This window comes from Lissotriton helveticus, chromosome 3_2 (genome assembly GCF_964261635.1).
Source record: "Lissotriton helveticus chromosome 3_2, aLisHel1.1, whole genome shotgun sequence".
Lineage (NCBI taxonomy): Eukaryota > Metazoa > Chordata > Amphibia > Caudata > Salamandridae > Lissotriton > Lissotriton helveticus.
In genome coordinates, this window is record NC_136062.1 from 156,994,926 (window position 1) to 157,015,114 (window position 20,189).

Here is a 20,189-nt window from a genome sequence, read left to right on the forward strand (position 1 = left end):
TGCACTATGGGCTGTTCAGGGCCTTCCCTAGGGGTACTTTATATGTATTCAAAATTATGTTTTTGACCTGGCAAAAAGTATATTTTGCCTGGTCGAAATAGCAGTGCAAACTGCACCCACAGGTTGCAATGGCAGACCTGAGACATGCTTAAAAAATGTCTTATGTGGGTAGCACAATGAATGCTGCAAGTCCACTAGAACCATTTCGCTTACAGTCCATGGGTACATGTAGTACAACTTTACTATGGAATTACAAGTAAATTAAATGTGCAAATTCATCATGTTTAAAGTATAAAGGAATGTACTGCACCTCAGCTCTTTACAATGAGAGCATGCATTCCGGTTAGAATGTATGCTCTCATTGTAAAGAATAGGAATGCAACCTAATTGCTATGTTGGGATCGATGACAGGAGGTTGGTGGGTCCCAGTTCCCAAATGATGTCGGACGGACTCAGGTCCGTCCAACATCGTAATCGGGCGCTAATTCGGATGTAGTCAGTAACCACCAGCAGAACTGATTTGGCAGTATAATTAGGGTGAAAACAGATTTGCTAGCATGCAATTGGTTATTCATTTGGCCAACAAAAAGGAGATCAGCGAAAGTGGAGGAGTAAGGTAAACATTTGGGGGAACACAACCCTACGGCTGACAGGTCTAATAGGAAAGAAAGCAGGCCCTGAGTGAATATTTCAAAATGGTATGTCAGAATGGTGTCTTGAAGCTAGTGCAGTCGATATTAGGCTTAGAAGGTCAATACTATGAGGAAATGGTGAGGTGCATCATTTCTGTGTTTTATTCCTTCCTAGTAGGGCTGGAGGAATTTGTTGTGCCCAAAAACAAAACAATAAAGAAGAAATTAGTAAAGTGTATATTTTATCTTATATGCAAAACAGATTTCATTGTGCTAAATATTTTTTCATCTATTACAAATATCAGTACATTTCCGATGATCAAATGTGAGTAGTATTGCATGGTACTAACCCTGATGAAATGCTGAAGCTCTTTTGCGACAGGTGACAGTTGTACAATTTCCATTCAGTGGCATGTAGTTTGAACTATTAATTCTTCTCCTACAGATTATTGCTGATTTCACGTCCATAGGTTAATAGGGTTCTTGTTATGTTTAGTAACAATAAGTATGCACATGGATAACAGATTGTCACAAGTTCAGGCCAACCACAATGGAGCGCAGGCTAGACACAGGACTGAGTTTGGCCCACTGAGGATTGTACCTTATATCCTTGTTGCACTGTGTTGCTTCGCGAGGCTTTGCGACCTACAGTATTGGTTTCAATGAAGCTGTACGGCAAGACTTAGGGTCGCTCGGCATTCGTTCCGATGAAGCTTTGTGGGACTTTATATTGCTTGCGTTGGATCCGATTAATCTTTTAGGTGTGTAGTGAGTCTTTGTGGGGATTTGCATCGCTTTATGCTAACTTTGATTGAACATTCAGTAAGGCAGGAGGAGTCCTCTCTGATGCCAGCCTAGGATCCAGGACCAGGGTAGACACCTTGAGTATCAGCAACACAATCTAGCAGGGGCCAGCAGTTGCAGGTAGGTCTCTCGAGCTTGCTGTGCCTCCATAGCTCAGAAGAGGGTAACAGGTGTTTATTGTGTTGGGAAGTTGGGTGGAAAGGAAGAGTGGGTTTTGATTTTGAAGGAAGTTTTAAAAGAGGCAAGCGATTTGTAAATGCAGGAGGAGAGTATCATATTGTGTTCTGAATTGAATCTGTGCCTGATTCATGCTTCTTTCTTATTTGCTGGGGCAACAAGCACATCAAGGGTCAGCTGGATGGGAGGTAGCATGAGGGCAGTGATCAGAGGGAGTAGCGCTACAAGGGAGAATATGCATCAAAGTCATTGCCTTAAATACTGAATTACATTTTGTAATATTCAGTACTGCTATGAGATTAAAAAGTAGTTTCTCTTCTAAACTGACAAACATTAGACTGGAAATTGAAATTGTTGTATCTCTTGATTGAGTGTTGAGTTCTAAGCACAAGCCCACCACACTACTTTCGGAGAAACCTATTATTGCTCTCCATTACTCAAGTGCAGAAAGTGTTTCCCTTGCCCGGTTTTCAGTGCCATAGTAGGACAGACTACAGGACACCAGTGTTAAATGATCTCATCCACCACAGTTGTGGTCAGTAGCCCCTTTTTGCCCTCTGAACCAGTGCTTAATTTGGAAAAAAAATAAGCGTTGGGGTCCTCATCAAGAGGCCATTGCAGCTTGTGCTACTCATTGCCCCTATATGTGCCGCCAATGACAGAATCAATACAACACACCGTACAAATATAACATTTCAGACCATTTCAGACTCCAAAGCTACAAAATGGCTTAGGCAACAGATATTAGTTATTTTTAATGTTAATTAGAAATAATATGCAACTGTTGTTTTGTTCATCTGTAATTTAGATAAACAGTATAGACAGTCATAAGTGGCGGTGTTGACAATTAAGTTCCGGTGCCAAGCACTGGAACCCACCGGCTCAAATTAAGCACTGCTCCGAATCCCTTGAGCGGGTTTTGATAAATGAGATGCAGTGTGTGATTGAGGAAGGAGGGGTGTGGATCACAACAACCCTGGCAAAAAAATGCTCAAGCCTCCCTGCTACCTTTGTCTCTTCATGCTATTTCTCTTTTTCCATCTGTACATTCTGTCCCTCCCTTTCTCTCGTCACTCCCTTTAATAATTTTCTCTCTACCTTCCCCCTCCCTTCCGTCCTCCTTTTCATTCACTGTCTATTGAGAAGCCTCACTGAGTCTGCTGTAGTTAACCCCGGGGAACTGGGGAAAGTGACAGAAGTACCAGAAGCAGCCTGGGGCCAGATGGGGAAATGCCCAGTGGAATAAAAAGCCTGTCTGGCCCCATTGCGGATGCCTAAGTGTCGACCACATAGCTGACTTGGGATGCATAGTTGTTCAGTAATTCTGTGAGTCAGTTCTGTGACCGAAAGAAGAACTTGCGGTACCAGTTAAATGGCTGGGATTTAGTTGGTCTGTCAAGGAAAATATGGCTACCATGGCTGTAGTAGTTAGGGGAGACACACTGAAGTAGTGATGGAATTACCTCGGTAATGACACACTACCACTGTAGTTGTTCTTTTGGCGTATATTCTGGGTCTCATGGTAGCCATGTCCAGAAGCGGTGTTGGACAAACTCAGGCAGATTAGTTATTACCTTAGTAGTCCGTATGGACTATGAATAGAAACAGTAATGGAGCAATTTCCAGCAGGGGTGTATTGTGATGCAGTGTTGGGGAAGGGGCAGAGCAGCTCCAAACAGGATTGGGATAGTCCAGTGGTACATGTATTTAATCAGGGAGTGACACAGGTACTAGCCTTTAGAAGTTGTAAATATAGATATGTTACCTCTTCAGTGACGTCTTCTGTTTTGGACAAGAGTTTCTGGCATTAGGCCCTTTCCAGGTCCAAACAGAGGACATGCCATTAACCTATTGCTCTCTACTTGGACACTCGTTTTGGATGCCCTAGGAGAAGGCACAAGTAGTGTAGTGTGTGCGATCACATGAATGCCAAACCTCAGCATGTGATAGGATGGCTTTCATCCACTTGGGACTGAGGCGAGAGAAGGAGGGGGAATGGGTGGGATTCAGAGCCCTTCAAAGGGCACAAGTCGTAAAAAATAGAAATGGGGGGATGCTGTCACCGGAAGTGACATCACAACAGGAAGTGACGTTACGAAAGGTGCCGAGCTCCTCGTCCCAGACAGGCCAAAGAGTGAAGTCCAGCTGTTTGGCAGGGGGGACGGCGTCCCCCCCAGTAAAATAAGTGGGGGGACGGCGTCCCCCCACGTGGTACCCCGACTCGAGCCCTGACCCTTCATGAAGAGAAGGAAGAAAACATGAGAAGGTAGGCAGAATAAACAATGGATGCAAGGCAAAGTCTTACACTAACGACACGATCTGATATTATAAAAGACAACAAGAACACAAGTGGGCACAATCTGAAATGGTGCTGAGACATTTACACATACAAGAAGTGTTAGTTCTTTAAGTTAATTCATAACTTTGCTCCTTTTTACATTGGATAGTTTCATTTGATGATCATTGTGGCCTTAAATAGATTTAGATCGGATTCTGCATGCTTTTTCAGAACTAATAAAATTTGACAGCCTTACTGCTAACTGTTGGGGAAGCCCACAAATACACTGGCAATAAATCAGCCAATAGGAACCAATTGCCATTAAACATTCTTGACTTACCCCAAAGGAGATATAGGCACCGAGCACACTGCCAGCGATGGTTCCAAAGCCCCCGGTCATCACTGCATGGACTTCTGAATTTGTCATATCTGCTAAATATGGACGGATCAGTAGAGGTGCCTCCGTCTGAGTAAGCAAAATATAAAAATGGTGAAAGAACTGGTCACAAATAACTGAGATCTTTTGCAAATCCTTTTGTAAATTAACACACCAGATCCATTTGCCAGAACCTGTTACAACTTCCTACATTTGTGTGTCAGTTTGCACCGCACCCCAGCAAAAATAGAAAGACAAAATATAACTTAGAGAGCGCTGTCAGTTTGCGACAGGAGAAAATAATAGCTTTGCATCATCCAATTCACAGAATTAATGACAGATTTAGATTGCCAAAGCTATCTCTATTCATACGACACAACGACACTGAACATATGCCACTAACGTTCCCTACCCAAACCGGTATTATGTATGACTCTTAGAAGTAACAGTCAGTAGAGCATAGTCAAAAAGTAAACCTATGTCTAATTCCCAAACCCTAGGATAAAATATGCATTTTGATTTGAACTTCATGAATCAAATATTTTCAGTGATAGCTTGTTTCTTTTACCAGCGTTATGAAAACTGATGTACTTGGTCTCTTTGCCACATTATTTCTGCACTTACTCATGAACCTTTTCTGTGTAAATTATTATACGTTGTTACAAAGTTAATGGTATAAAATTCTCAGACTTCAGCAGAATGGAAGACCAAGGGCCACATTTGAATGTCAGGCGGAGAGACTGAACTTTCCCTCTGACCGCCATATTTTGATCACAGCAGTTGAAGGGGAAACCCCAAGGGATTTCAGCTCTTCTTCCGACGGGCTCAATAGGAGCGGAATAGCAAACCTTTCAATGACGGCGGAAACCAGGCTGGGATCTGCTGTTGGGATTACGATGCCTGTTTCTGACAGACTTTCCATGTCCGCCTTTCCAACATGGAAAGGCTGTCGGAAAGTGACATTTGGGGCCCCTGGCAGGGTCCTCGTCCCCCCTGGCCCTCTGCTTAGGGGCCTGGGGGGACCTGTAGTGCCCCTGAAAATTCCATTTCTCAATGGGAGCTTGTGATGCGGGTGGTTTCCGCCCATTACACAAGTTCCAATACAGAAATGGGACTTTGCAACCACAACCATGTGGGGTCGCATTGTAATCAGGTAAGTGTAACCGCCGACCTATGGTCGAACAGTTTCCTCACTGAAACGGTGTTGGGCAGAGGCAACTCCATCCAACATGTAGTGTAGTTCCTATATTCCCAATAGGCCCTGCGCATAGGAATAATATATCCTATAAATGTGACGTAGGACTTATGTCTACTAGGTCTCTATAGAATATATTAGACTTAATTGTGAGTGCCAGCTAGCTCAGAGGTCACTAGAAACGTTCTCGAATTGTGGTTCTGAAATTCTGGACCCTACTGTTATCACGATATCGAGATCCAATACCCGTGCCACAAAATATCAATATCCCATGACGAATTTGGTATCAACAGACCGATAATGATTAGGACATCATCCCTATGCATTTGCGTCATGATTGGGGGATGCCAACACCCTTAAAATCATAGTTTCCGTTCCGAACCCTTAGACTCCATTTTGTGAACGGCATCCATCTTGTGTCTTGCCCTCATGATAAGTCAATTAAGTAAGGCCGAGTCTGATCTAAAAGGACACGTCCACCTCTCCTTGACTTCCCCCTGACCTGTCCCAACTGACTCCATTGCCTCCAGCCAAACCTGTTTGGGCAGCTCCTCGCCCAGTGGCCGAATACGATAGCATCGATGCACAACATACCACAAACCATTCACCGCGTACAGATCATGTTTTCTACACACACACACCTGTCCACGCACCCTGTTTATGGCCAGTTTTATGACTAGGAGGTGCCTTTCTTTATTGGGGTTTCGTCAATATCTGATGGGAGTTCCGGGCCTGGCCGGGTAATCTATCACGAACTGGACGTCTAAAATAGGGGCTTGCCTACATGACTTCGCTCTTTTGTATTATTGTAGAAATATGTGTATAGCCATATCATAAACTCAGGAATTCTTGCTCGCAGCTATTATTTTTGTATATAAGGAGACGGCTGGTTCTGTAAAAACGAACAGTCTCCTGAGAACACACAACCCGTGCTGTCGTGTTTTTAGGACACCTGTTACTTGGTAGCTGCCAATAAAACTTGATCTCTGACGGTAACTAGAAGACTCCGTGTTTCTGTGGTCCGGAACAAGGGAGAACTCAGAGGTCTTCGGGTGTTATCCCCTGGCACCAGCGGGTTCCTAAAAACCCGTTACCTCAGTTGGCGCCCAACGTGGGGCGGTATCAAGCGGCGATGGTCCAAGCCAGATGTTCGTGAGGAGCTTCGTGTGAAAATTCCAGAGGACGGCCAGCCACTTCAGCGACCCCTGTATGTCGACGTGGTTCCGAAGGTCTTTGCTGCGAGGTTCCCCGCGTCCCGACGGCTACGAAGGACTGCTGCCCTGACTATCGCCTTGTTTTGGACCCAGTGATCCTTGGTAGAGCGAAACGATAGACGAGTCTTCTAGCGACGTCACAGATCTTCAAATACTTCAGTTAAGTATAAGTGGAGCGTCTCCCAGTCCTTAGTTTGTCCTTAGTTTTTGGTATCCTTGAGATACGCTTTGATTTGGTACTTGCAAGCCCCAAAGCCGAAGGACTCGTGTTTTCACGAGAAATATCGTAACAGATAATCCTTTGAAGTTTGAAGCTAGACTAGTGAGCGAAGATGCTTGGTTTTAGCAGACTTGGAAACTTGTTTTGTCTTGGCTGTAGTAAGGACTCCCGATTGGAGGATTCTTGTCCGGTTCCTCCAATTGGAACTCCAACGTATGAGCTCTATGTAAAGCACGGCGTAGGTCCTATCACATATAATGAAGTATGGATAAAATACACCCGCAAGGATGGTGTTTTAAAATGGCCCCAATATGGTAGTTTTGATTCAGAAATATTAGATAACCTAGAGGTCAAATTGTTCAAGAAAAAAGCCCGGCCGGCGATGTTTGACTCTTTTCGCTTATGGCGCAAAGAAGCCAAACAGAAAGAAATAAAATTAGCAAAAAGGAATAAAAGAGGTATGTCAATGGTGCAAGCTGCCATTGCATACAGGGATAACGAGGAAGAGCAGGAAAGCGAACAAACACTTAGGAGCAAGAAACTAGCAGTAGATAAATGTTACCCAATGTTACTAAATAAGGGACAAGGTCAAGAGGAAAGATCCGAGAAAGATCCATTAATGTCCCACTTATTAAGCTCACCTCCACCGTATGCGTTAGACGCTACGGCACCCCCAAAGCATTTTACTATACCGCGCCCCGGCGCACGTAACACAGCTCTTGCACAAACGCCAGCTACTGTTCAGCTGGTTCCTACTTCGCCGGCGCAGCCTTCTCAAAGGCCGCCGTCTCTGCTACCTACCCCATCTACTTCTACGACTTTGCCTACAGCTCCAACTATTCTCTATGATACTACGTCTGCTACCGCTCCAACTTCCTCTGCTATTTCTTCTTTGCCTCAGCATGTCTTTTCCGATGCACTTGCCCTTCCGCAAGGTTCTCCTTCTACTAGACAAAGAGTGACAGGTACCGTCACTAGTCTACTTTCACCTTTCTTCGGGTCGCCTAAAACGACCCCTAAAACAGAAGATAGACAGTCACGTAGTCAACTGCCAGATTACGAGGAAAGAAAAGTGCTGAATGAACTAGCCCGCCAATGGATTGCAGATACTGTTAGATATGATGTTCAGTCTGTTATGGAAGTTTTCCGTCAATGGAATGCACCCACTCAGAGATACGTATTCGAAGAGATGTGTGTATATCTGTACGAAGATTTGGAGACGAATGATCCCAAATACACAATGGACGAACTATGGCGTACGCGTTTTAAGTTCCATGAAGGTATGATTGTCGGTGCAGATATTGAAAAAGCGATAGAGTTGTTGCTCTCTTATAGGAGTAAGGGAAATGTCTCTAGATCATTGTACCAAGACGACGTATCAGGTAGGAAAAGAGCGAGACAGTACCCCATGAGAGAGGTTCCTCCGGTTTGGAGGGAAGGCGATGCGAACGTAGTACCGCCAATTCTGCCACATTTCCAGCGTGTATGGGTACATGTCCCCTGGAAAAGATCAGAAGTTTTAGCGCTCAAGCAGACACTACCTGATCCTCGTAAAAACCCGACTGGGTATTATAAGGAGTTATCGCAGACTGCAAACTCATGCATAATGAATTTAGCGGATGTAGACATGTTGTTTGGGAATGTTGTTCCACATCCTTTATGGAGTAAAATCCGTCATACGAATCATGACCAGGAACTAGGTGACTCATGGGCAAACATTACCGCTACAGATGCTAGACAAATTGGTGGTTCTAAACCTGAGCCGTTAATAGCTGAACTTCCCGGTAGGATTATAGCGTACATGAAAACAATAATGCCTGAAGTGCGCGTAAACTGGGATAAGCTATCTGCGTGCAAGCAGAAGAAAGATGAGAATGTGTCTGACTTTTTCACGAGATTTGAGGAGACTTTCACCGATCATAGTGGTCAGGATATGGCTACCGAGGGTGGTCAAAGATTGTTTGTAGACAAATTCGTACATAATTTACTTCCTGAACTGTGTGCTTGGGCTGTCTCTACGTCAGCGCAGATTTTAGCTACAGCCCAGTACTATGAAAATAGGCGCAAAGACGAGCTAGATAAGGCAGACAAAAAGACGAAAGATTTAAAAACTAAAGTTCTTCTCCAGCAGGCCTATCCGCCTCGTATGGCTAGTCAGCCCAATTATCAACCACAACAGCAGTATTCGAGAAACGCGCAAGGAAACGAGTTTTCTCATCAACGTCTTCCGTATGGCCCGAATCAATGTGCGTATTGCAAGGAAGAGGGTCACTTTAAAAGTAATTGTCCGGCTCTTGCGCGACGTTTAAACGGCGTTTCAGGTGTAAGGGGAAGAGGTGTTCAACATGCCCCTAGAGGTAGGGGCCGTGGAAATTTCTCCCAGAACACAGCTTCTTTTCCACCTCAGAATTCCATGAACAGCTTTGACCAACAGAATAATGCATCGTCTAGGTCAGCTCAGTACTATGCTGACGACTATTACACCGAACACGAAAATTAGGGTAATGATTGCTAGGACAGCCATGGACAAAGAGAAGGAGTCGTTTCAGTTCCAGTAGATCAGAATGGACCTTATGTCGAGGTAATTGCCTCAGGAGTGTCAGAGCCATTTCTGCTGGATACTGGTGCTACAAAAAGTTCTATTATGCACTCGAAACTTCCTGGCGCACCTTTGTCTGGCGAAATGAATGTCTCAGTAGGTTTCTCTGGCGCCCCTGTTAGAAACCCGATCTCTAGTCCCATGTCCATTTCTGTTGGCCCATGCGAATTAGAAGCACCCCTCATTTTGACAACAGGTTGCGGTGAAAATTTGTTAGGTTTGGATTTGCTAAAGAGGTTATATGCGACTTTATACTGTTCCCCCTTGGGAGTACAGCTTACTTTAGGTAAGAAAGTAATTTCTCCAATGTATTTGTCAAAGGAAAATATTCCAACTGAATTGTCATCATTCCTGATATACTTTGGGCTAATGGTTCTAATGATGTCGGTCGTTTGGAGATAGCACCGTATGTCATAACTTTGAAAGCCAACGTTAGGTTGCCACGTATTCCCCAATACAAAATATCTAGCGAATGCGAAAAAGCGTTGTTGACGATTGTTTATGATCTGATTGACAAAGATGTCATCGAAGAAACAACAGGTAATGTTTGTAACAGTCCAGTTTTGCCCGTCTTAAAACGTACTGATCCTTCACAACCGCCTGTGTACAGGTTCGTGATTGATCTCAGAGAAGTCAATAAGGTAGTTATCCCGCAGTTTCCAGTTGTCCCCGACATTACTGCTTTATTGACAATGGTTCCAGCTTCAGCAGCTTGGTTCTCGGTGATTGACCTGAAGAACGCTTTCTTCAGCATCACGATTGCTGAGGAGAGTAGAGATATTTTTGGATTCAATTTAGGAGGACGAAGCTTCCGCTTCAAGTGCGCTCCTCAAGGCTACTGCGAAAGCCCATCAATATTCAGTCAGGCCCTGAAAACACAACTGGACACTATTGTTCTGCCAGATGGGTCAACTCTGATTCAGTATGTAGACATCCGGCTGATCGCTGCAGACACTGAAGAAATTTGCAAACAAGCCACGTTGTCATTATTGCGTCACTTATGTGACATGAAGCACAAAGTCTCTCTTTCCAAACTACAATTTTGTCGACAAGAAGTAACCTACTTAGGTCACATCTTATCGAAGGAGGGAAGGAGACTGACACCAGAAAGAATACAGGCAATTGCAGAGCTGAGTGCCCCAAGGACACAGAGAGAGGTTCGAGCCTTCTTGGGCATTACATCGTACTGTAGACAATGGATACCGAATTTCTCACTACTAGCCAAACCCTTGCTGGCACTCCTCTGTAAAGACACGCCCAATCCTATGCCCTGGTCTGAAGATTGTCAGACGAGTTTCCACGAGTTGCGTGATGCATTATGTTCGGCTCCTGTGTTGGGAAACCCCAACTACAGTAAGCCGTTTACATTATATGTCCATGAGAAGGAAGGTTGTGCATTATCAGTCTTAACACAACATTTTGGGAACAAACAGCGCCCATGCGCGTATTTTTCGGCAACTCTAGACCTTGTGGCTAAAGCCCTACCAAGTTGTCTGAGGGCTACCGCCGCAGCAGCTGTCTGCATTCGACAGTCTGCTGGATTAGTCATGAATAATACTCTGATCGTTATAGTTCCGCATGCAGTAGACATCTTGCTAAACAGGACGAAGACACAACATCTTACTAGCGCTCGACTATCCAGTTACGAACTTACACTGTTAGCAAGTCACATCCACATAAAGAGGTGTGATACACTCAACCCCGCTACGCTACTACCCATCCCGACAGAAACAGACGAGATTGATAAACATGACTGCTGCTTTAGGACAGAAGAAGAGACAAAAGGGAGAGTAGACTTACAGGACACTCCCCTTCCTGAATGCAATGATACTTTATGGGTTGATGGTTCATGTTTCAAATTGCCGAATGGTGATACGACTGCAGCATATGCACACACCATTATAGAGACCGCGCGCATTTCCCACAATTCTGCACAAGCTGCAGAGCTAATTGCACTCACAAGAGCATGTGTGTTGGCGAAAGGAAAGCGAGTGAATGTGTACACTGACAGCCAATACGCCTTTGGTGTGGCTCACAGTTTTGGTAGATTGTGGCGTGAACGTGGATTCCTTACGTCACATGGTGCAAAGATACAACATGGTCAGCTAGTTAATGAACTCCTTGAGTCACTGACCTTGCCACTACAAGTTGCAATTATCAAATGCAGTGCACACAAAAAGATTCAGGATGATGTTGGCCGCGGGAATGCATTTGCAGACGAGGTTGCGAAAGAGACTGCAAGGAACACGGTGAGTCGGATGTATGTTGTAGGTCCCGCTAGATGGATTACTGATGTGGGAATGTGTGAGGACACCATTGAAAGCGTGAAATCTATACAAGCCGAGGCGACTGAGAAAGAGGTGAATGAATGGAGAGAAATTACAGGTAGATTAGATGCGAATGGTTGTTGGGTCGAATTGTCAGAACACCATTGATGGCTATTACCTAACGCATATGTACTTGCAGTAGTAACAATGGCTCATGGAATTGCACACATCAGTTCGAGAGGAATATGTAAACTATTGGCCCCAGTATGGCAGAATAGTAATATCCCAAATATGCAGAGAATGTGGTCAGAAACTGTATGGTGTGTTTGAAGTACAATACCGGTAGGGGAACCCCAACTCCAGCTGGTCATTTTGCGCCTCCAACGTACCCGTTCGAGGTTTTGCAGCTCGATTTCATCCACATGGAGAGGTGCAACAATCTAAAGTATGTGCTCGTTGTTGTTTGCGCTTTTTCAAGGTGGGTGGAAGCATACCCCCTTAAGGACAATACCGCCTTGTCAACTGCCAAAACCCTTGTCAAAGAGTTCTTCCCTAGATTTGGTATGCCTAGAATAGTCTGGAGTGATAATGGAAGCGAATTCATAGGACGCGTGATGAAGAGAGTGTGTGAGTGTCTAGGCATACACCAAAAGTTCCACGCTGCAAATCACCCCCAATCAGCTGGATTAGTAGAGTGCTACAATGGCACGTTAAAGCTCAAATTAGCCAAGATCCAAGCCTGTACAGGTCTTAAATGGCCTGACGCCTTGCCTCTAGCACTCTTGTCAACCAGAACGACCGTCCATTCCAGATTAGGACTTAGCCCCCATGAGATAGTGTTTGGCCGCCCAGCCAACGTCTGGGGCGTGCCAAGGCCAAAGAAACTCAGCGAAATAGAACACCCCGTACTGCTTGACTATTTGTGCGAATTGACCACTAAATTGCGTGTTTTACACCAACAGGTTCACAGTTCCTCTCCACCAGCCTCTGACGATCCAGGTCACTCCATCGAACCCGGCACGTGGGTCTTGGTGCGGAATTTCCAGCGCACAAACAACGGACAGCCGAGGTGGACCGGACCGCACCTGGTACTTCTTTCCACGAGATCAGCTGTTCGGGTGGAAGGCAAAAAGAACTGGGTGCACGGGACCCATTGTAAACGGGTCCCTCTACCCCTCCCATACGACCGGTGGGTCAATGAAGGACTTGCCGACTCTGAGACAGAATCCGTACCTCGCTTCATCCCTTTCAGCGATGCACGTTTGAAAGAGACTGGTTCCGAAAAGGAGAGTGATCATATTTTACAAGGACTTGTGCCACCGTCTATGCAGTTGGACACTATCGAACCTGAGACATTGTTTGAAGACCACACCGTACCTGGGAAACGACGGTACAATCTAAGGTCTAGACAAAGAGACTAATAAAAGGCAAACTAATGTGAATTTCCTTTCCCCTAAGAACTATTTTTGATTTTTCAGCTCTCTCACTCTCAGGAAACTTGCTCATTTTTGATTTTCGAACCGCCATCCGGTTCTGCTGCTAGGGTCGCGGTTGAAGTCGGGGGAGTGCAACTGGGGACGTTTAGGTCAACGGTTCTGGTTGGTCCACGGGAGTTACCCCGGACTGAACGGAGCGCACTCCCTGGCAGAATCAATCTACCACCGCGGGCAGCAACTAGAGGATGGAGTTTCCTAGGGTAAAGAGACCTATCAGATTCACGAACTTTGAAAAACAATTATGCACGATACTGTCCAAAAGAAGATTCCTGATAATATGTGTTTTAATGCTGTAGCATAGCGATGTTCTTGACTGGTTATGCTCTATTCGTATTTCAAGTTTCCTTGTTTTCAAATGACACTCGGCCAACGCCTCCTCCCACTCTCTCTCCGCACTCCTTTCACCCTCTACCTGAACACGAGTCTGCCAGAAGACTCGAATTTGTAAACAACTCATTCATCCAACTCCTACACCAACACCAGTCCATAATGAACACATCAAACTGTTGGATATGCGGACTCATGCCACACACAACTGATAAGGGTATCCCATATTTTATCCTGCCATTCAGTTATTATGGTTCTCTGTGGGCTTTCCAGACCATGTTCCTATTCGCCCTAGAACCATACCCGACCCATTCCACTGAGAGCGATTCCAGTAACAAGGCACTAGTGGCAGGGATAAGAAATATGAGTAGGGAGTTCGACACTTATCTCGCGATCCCCAAAGATGAACTCAGCCCCTACACTCGTTGGAACGTAACTAAATATGGGGTTTACCTGAGTAAGAGCCAGGCAGCAAAGAAATCCCGCCCAGTTTGGATAGTGCCCCACCGAGGTCACTTATGTTTACAAGGTATCGGTAGGGATCCCAAAGCACAATTAGGAAAGAGCATATGCACGGAAACATATGTATTCGCTTCCCGAACTTCCCCTATACTCTTAGCAGCCAAAGGCACGTATTTCGTCTGCCACGACCAAGCCTACACATGGTTGCCCCCTGACTTCTCAGGTACATGTTTTATCTCATTTCTGCTGCCTCCCACCTACACGGCCATAGCAGATTACCATTGGACAAGGACAGCTAGGGGTGTCGTGAGTAAAGACGACACCGCGGGTCAGGAATTCACTGACTTTGCAAAGGGTTTTCTGCCATTTTGGGGGCCTATGGTGAACAGCAGGAATATTCGTCAATTAGCAAGGATAGTTGAATCCGCCGTGATTTAAACGGCCGGAGCCCTTGGCAATTTAACAACCGAGCTTCAGTCGGATCGACTTATGACCCTTCAGAACCGAGTTGCCCTAGATATCATACTCGCCGATCGTGGTGGTGTGTGTAGAGTGATCCAATCCAGTTGTTGCATTTTCATCCCTGATAATGCGCCGACAGTGTACCAGGCCATCTCCAAACTACACGAAATATCTGGTTCCCTTCACGTGGAAAAAGGAGATTGGTCCCTTCTAGGGTGGTTCTGGGGCCTGATCACTGCCTGGGGATGGAAAACACTGATCTTCGTTGGGATGATCTTAGCGCTTCTGTTTATGTTCTGCCTGTGCGTACAGTGCGCTCCTGCACTATGTGGCCTCTGTGCTACCTCATGTGTAAGAAAGCCTGTGTCAAGGGACGAACTGAGCAACAGAATGATGCTACAGCAACATCTCCACGAATTCATTAATACAGATTTAGACTCAGATTAACATGAGTTATTGCCTTACATAAGGGCAAAAGGAGGGTCTGTGTTTCCGAAATTCTGGACCCTACTGTTATCACGATATCGAGATCCAATACCCGTGCCACAAAATATCAATATCCCATGACGAATTTGGTATCAACAGACCGATAATGATTAGGACATCATCCCTATGCATTTGCGTCATGATTGGGGGATGCCAACACCCTTAAAATCATAGTTTCCGTTCCGAACCCTTAGACTCCATTTTGTGAACGGCATCCATCTTGTGTCTTGCCCTCATGATAAGTCAATTAAGTAAGGCCGAGTCTGATCTAAAAGGACACGTCCACCTTTCCTTGACTTCCCCCTGACCTGTCCCAACTGACTCCATTGCCTCCAGCCAAACCTGTTTGGGCAACTCCTCGCCCAGTGGCCGAATACGATAGCATCGATGCACAACATACCACAAACCATTCACCGCGTACAGATCATGTTTTCTACACACACACACCTGTCCACGCACCCTGTTTATGGCCAGTTTTATGACTAGGAGGTGCCTTTCTTTATTGGGGTTTCGTCGATATCTGATGGGAGTTCCGGGCCTGGCCGGGTAATCTATCACGTACTGGACGTCTAAAATAGGGGCTTGCCTACATGACTTCGCTCTTTTGTATTATTGTAGAAATATGTGTATAGCCATATCATAAACTCAGGAATTCTTGCTCGCAGCTATTATTTTTGTATATAAGGAGACGGCTGGTTCTGTAAAAACGAACAGTCTCCTGAGAACACACAACCCGTGCTGTCGTGTTTTTAGGACACCTGTTACTTGGTAGCTGCCAATAAAACTTGATCTCTGACGGTAACTAGAAGACTCCGTGTTTCTGTGGTCCGGAACAAGGGAGAACTCAGAGGTCTTCGGGTGTTATCCCCTGGCACCAGCGGGTTCCTAAAAACCCGTTACCTCAGAATGAGCAAGAAGGGATTCGTTTCTGACAACCGCATAAACATGACAACTTTGTTTACCCAAGATAAAACTGATCTTCAGAGTCGTGGAAACAATAGATAGATATTTTACTCAGTCAATCGTGCATGCTTCGTTTTACCAGAGGTGCAGAGAAATAGAGAGACAGGCATTTTCAATAAAAAGTATTTATTGAACAGTCTTCTATCTCATGCAGAAGAAATGAATTGGTACGATCCTAAGACTGGCTGTAAAGTATAATGCGTACAGCAAGAATAGTATTATAAAACAATACTGTAAAAGCATGGTATGATTTCTAAGCCATAAAATACATACATAAATAAATAAAGACTAAAAGTACTCAACTGGTGCTTCTAAAATACGCCTACCCCGTTGTACCTAACCTAAGTCTAGTACGAGGGAGGAAGTAAATGTGGTATAGCATAAGTTTAGTATTCTTTTGCCAAGAATCTATCCAAGATTTCTCTTAGGGTCTAATCAGCTCCGTACCTTGGTTTAGAATGAAGGAGGTCTGGTATCTCTCTGTCTCAGGACTCGATCTCCCAACACCCCGCAAGGGGAGCTTGGAAACACTGGAGCTGGATTTCTCGGCAAGTGAAAAGACAGCGTCTCTCTTAGTGCGTCTGCTTCCTTCGGCACTTGCTGTAGCGAGATGCGTCGGGCAAGTAGATAGTCGAACTGCTCCAAACCACCGTGTGTTTGCTTGGGCAAGTGTGGCATATTTATGCATTGATGGTGCCGAGTTTGATGTAAAGGTGGACCTAATAACGTCATCAAAGAGTCTCAGTTCTTTGAAAACTCCATGAGTTCTTGGACAAATCTACATTCAAGCAAGGGGAAGTCCCTAACTGCCGAAGCCGAGTTTTCCAAGAAATCGTTGTGGATTTTCGGAACTAGTGGAAGTAGCCATGCCGTATTTGGACTGCATGGGCTATGTCTAAATATGGTTATGATTTCTATGCCTACATAAGGACAAGGTTCTCTATACCTATATAAGGGCATGAATCGGGAAAATTACACTCGGGTCCTAAAATGCTATACAACACCCACTCCACTTTATTATGTTCGACATTACTAAAATTAAGCACTAAAACATTTCTAAAGCATGTGTTTACAATCCCACCCAAAAATACATAAAAGGCTTTTGAAAATGGGTGTACATATAAAATGAGGATTTGTACTGTACACATTCAAAAGTAATTATTTCAATTCAACCATAAAGTATGATATTGGCAATGCTAACTGAATTAATCATAAAATTTACATTTACGAAATGGCTCTAAATACAGAAAAAAAAGGTCGAGACCATCCCATAGCACAATGTATATACTGTTTTGGTTTGTTGATAAGTTCAATATTGTTTCTAGGAAGTATTCAAAGAATTCTTGTTCTCTAAGAATAGTTCTACTTTAAGCAGATTACCTTGTGCCAAAGTAAAATTTTGGAAATAAGGCAAATCAAATCAAAGAAAAATAGAATTTCCTAACTTAGAAGTTTTTTGTTTTGAAAAATGAAGGTCGAATTCAAAGTTGATAGAACGCCGTGTGCTAATTTCAAAAGTTATTCTCGGTGTCAGGAGAAAACATTAAATCTTCTAAACTGGCAAAGAAATCGTCTACCACAGTAGCTGAAAGTTGAACCACTTCATTAAGTAGATCAATCATACACAGATGAGAAGCATTGCCGTTAGCGTCCGCCGCATTAGCAGTGTTCGCAGTAGATGGTACCTGTGTGCCTGTTGGTCCGCGTATCTCACCCTCAGCTGGAATTGCCGGTGAGACCTCAATGAATGCCGTCATCAGGATTGGTAGCCGTTGGGGACAACAAAATGCATGAGCCATTACCGAACCAAGCAAAGCGTCAACATCCGTTGGCAGTGCTGATGGAAGTTTCAGACAAATATCCAACACGCATCCCTCTCCACAAAGCAGGCATCGTAGAACAGGACTGATGCAATCTTGCCAGATTGGTCTGAAGGACAGGAACCACGTGGTATTCAGATCTCTCAAACGAGCCAAGCCAAGAATCTGTGTTATGCGCTCACGATACTGCATTGCCAGAAGAGTGTTCTCCATGGTAATCTGGGTATCGCTGGTGACTGAACTTGCCACATCGGAGCAGAAGGAACAAAAATAGTATCCCTGCTACGAGTCCCAAAATGAGAGCAAGGTCGCCGAACACAGAGTGCACGAAGTTTGGAAAAATGCCTAGGACTGCTTCAAAGGGTGCTAACAGTCCTGAAAAATTCATCTTAAATACATGTACAATACCACTGATATCAGACATGTTTAAGATACGACCTAACATTTCCGTGAAATGTATGGGGCAGTTTGTTGATAATAAGGCATGTATCTCTGCAAAGGACCGTGCAACTTGCAGACCATAAGTCTCTCTGGACGAGGTCAGTGACACCGTTTTTTGTAAAAGAATGGCTTTCATTCTGCTTAAATTATCAATACGTATAGAAGAGATGTTCAGTGAAGGCCATAGCGGCGACTCCCCGTCTGTCTTAGTTTTAGGAAGCAATACTTGCATACAGTAAGTGACCCTGGCTGACACACTAACTAGATAGGCTATTCCTGGCATCATTCCACAACAGCTGTGATCATTCAACATTATGTAGCTCCCATTGGAAAGCTACCTAAAAATTGGATCTATCACTGCTGCCGGGGAACCCTGCAGGTGTCAGGATAAGTTGGTCGAAGAACCATCGCAGGCTCCATGTAAATTAATACCCTGACATAGAAGTGTACCGCTCAATGTGGTTTTGCAATTTTTACCACTAAGAAATACCTCCTTTTCTCAACTCCAACATTTGTGTGTGTATGGTAAATCTCAGGTCGACTTTATGTATTCCTTACCCAACCTTTCATACAGGCCTGCTGGTATGTGTTTTAAGCAATACTGAAACTTGAAAATCGTCACTGGTATTGTGATGGTGCCATGTATTATCCATTCCATGGCTGGTTTCTCAGAAAAGGTTCCTGGTTATCTTTCCAGTTTTTTATGCTCTGCACCGTATAGTCTGCTCCCCTCTGTGCCAAAGGGATTTGTTTATCTGTAAGGTTAAATCCAGTAAACAATGACGTGCTGTTGATTAGACGCCAAGGCACATAGCCTGAACAAAGGTTTTGCAACTTCCAGCCTAGCAGCATTAAAGAACGCAATTGAGACTGTCCATCTTGTAACATGAGCAAGTCCTGTTCCATTATGTCTATGGCAGAGGATACAATGCTGTCCAAAGAATGCATTTTGGATGACAGAGTTGTTAACCCATTGTCAACTACAGAGAGTGCTTTCTCTAAATGAATACAATCAATTTCTCGTATTCATTCTGCAGTTTCCATTTGCGTGACTTTCCATGCTTCATTATAAGCAGCGTATATACCGGCGTATATGAAACGTTTATGACGTTGTTTGCAAGGTCCTTGTAAGAATTCTCTCAAATCAATGCCATCTTTAAGTAAAGTTAAGTGTTGTTTTATATCTGGGAGTGCAGATTTTTGTAGCCACTCAAGGCACAGTTTTCCTACACTGTACGTTGTTATTATCCCTGGATGTTGTCTCTGGACATATCTTGGGTCTGTCCTAGTTACTATAAACCCTTGTGTCTTGTTCAGGAATCTATCTTGCAGTTATTCGTGTCTGTGGGCCAGATTAACCATTTTTTTCCAATCAGGATTAGTTCTGTTTTGTTGTAAAATATACTTTACGTCTACCTCCTCATCTGTAGTTCCATTGCTATCAGGTGTGGGCTGAGGTATGGACGGTTTGTTTAAGTGTTTTATCTTAGCAAGGTGAAGACAAGATGTCTGTTGAACAGTTTCATTTAAAAACATTATTTTTTCTGGGATGATGCAGGCTCTAAATAAGGCTTCTAAACCTTGCACCTGCCAATCTTTTGTGCCCCAGACAGTTTTTGTCTCAATGTTGTCTTTCCAAAAGTCAAAGCCTAATGTGGCCAATCGAGCATAAAGGCTGCAGAATAAATTTGCTTAGTATTAGTCAACATACTTTTCATTCCTGTCTTAACATTTTTGAAGTAAAATGTTTCTGGATTTGTGACATTAAAACCTGAGAAGTATGGACATTTTTCATTTGAGCTACCCTTTGGTGGCATCGGACAATGTTCCCATTGACCCATTGATTATAAGTAAAAAAATGTCTAAGGTTTGCAGATTTGTGCAAATAATGTGACCATAATGATTAAAACAATACATTTGTTCGTAATCTGATGAACCTTTTAAGTATTCATGCTTTGTAAATTTTGCTG

At 44.1% G+C, this 20,189-nt stretch overlaps 1 protein-coding gene across 3 annotated transcripts in view; it reads right to left on the minus strand.

Annotated features, from left to right (window-relative positions):
- SLC28A2 (solute carrier family 28 member 2) overlaps positions 1-20,189 on the minus strand; it is a 675,497-nt gene that overhangs the window by 219,966 nt on the left and 435,342 nt on the right. For all 3 annotated transcript variants that reach the window (XR_013609837.1, XM_078684949.1, XM_078684951.1), the window contains one exon: positions 4,232-4,357. Coding sequence is in view for 2 of the 3 variants with exons in the window: in XM_078684949.1 (XP_078541075.1) it covers positions 4,232-4,357 (126 nt within the window). In the remaining variant the exon portion in view is untranslated. The remainder of the gene's footprint in view (positions 1-4,231; positions 4,358-20,189) is intronic.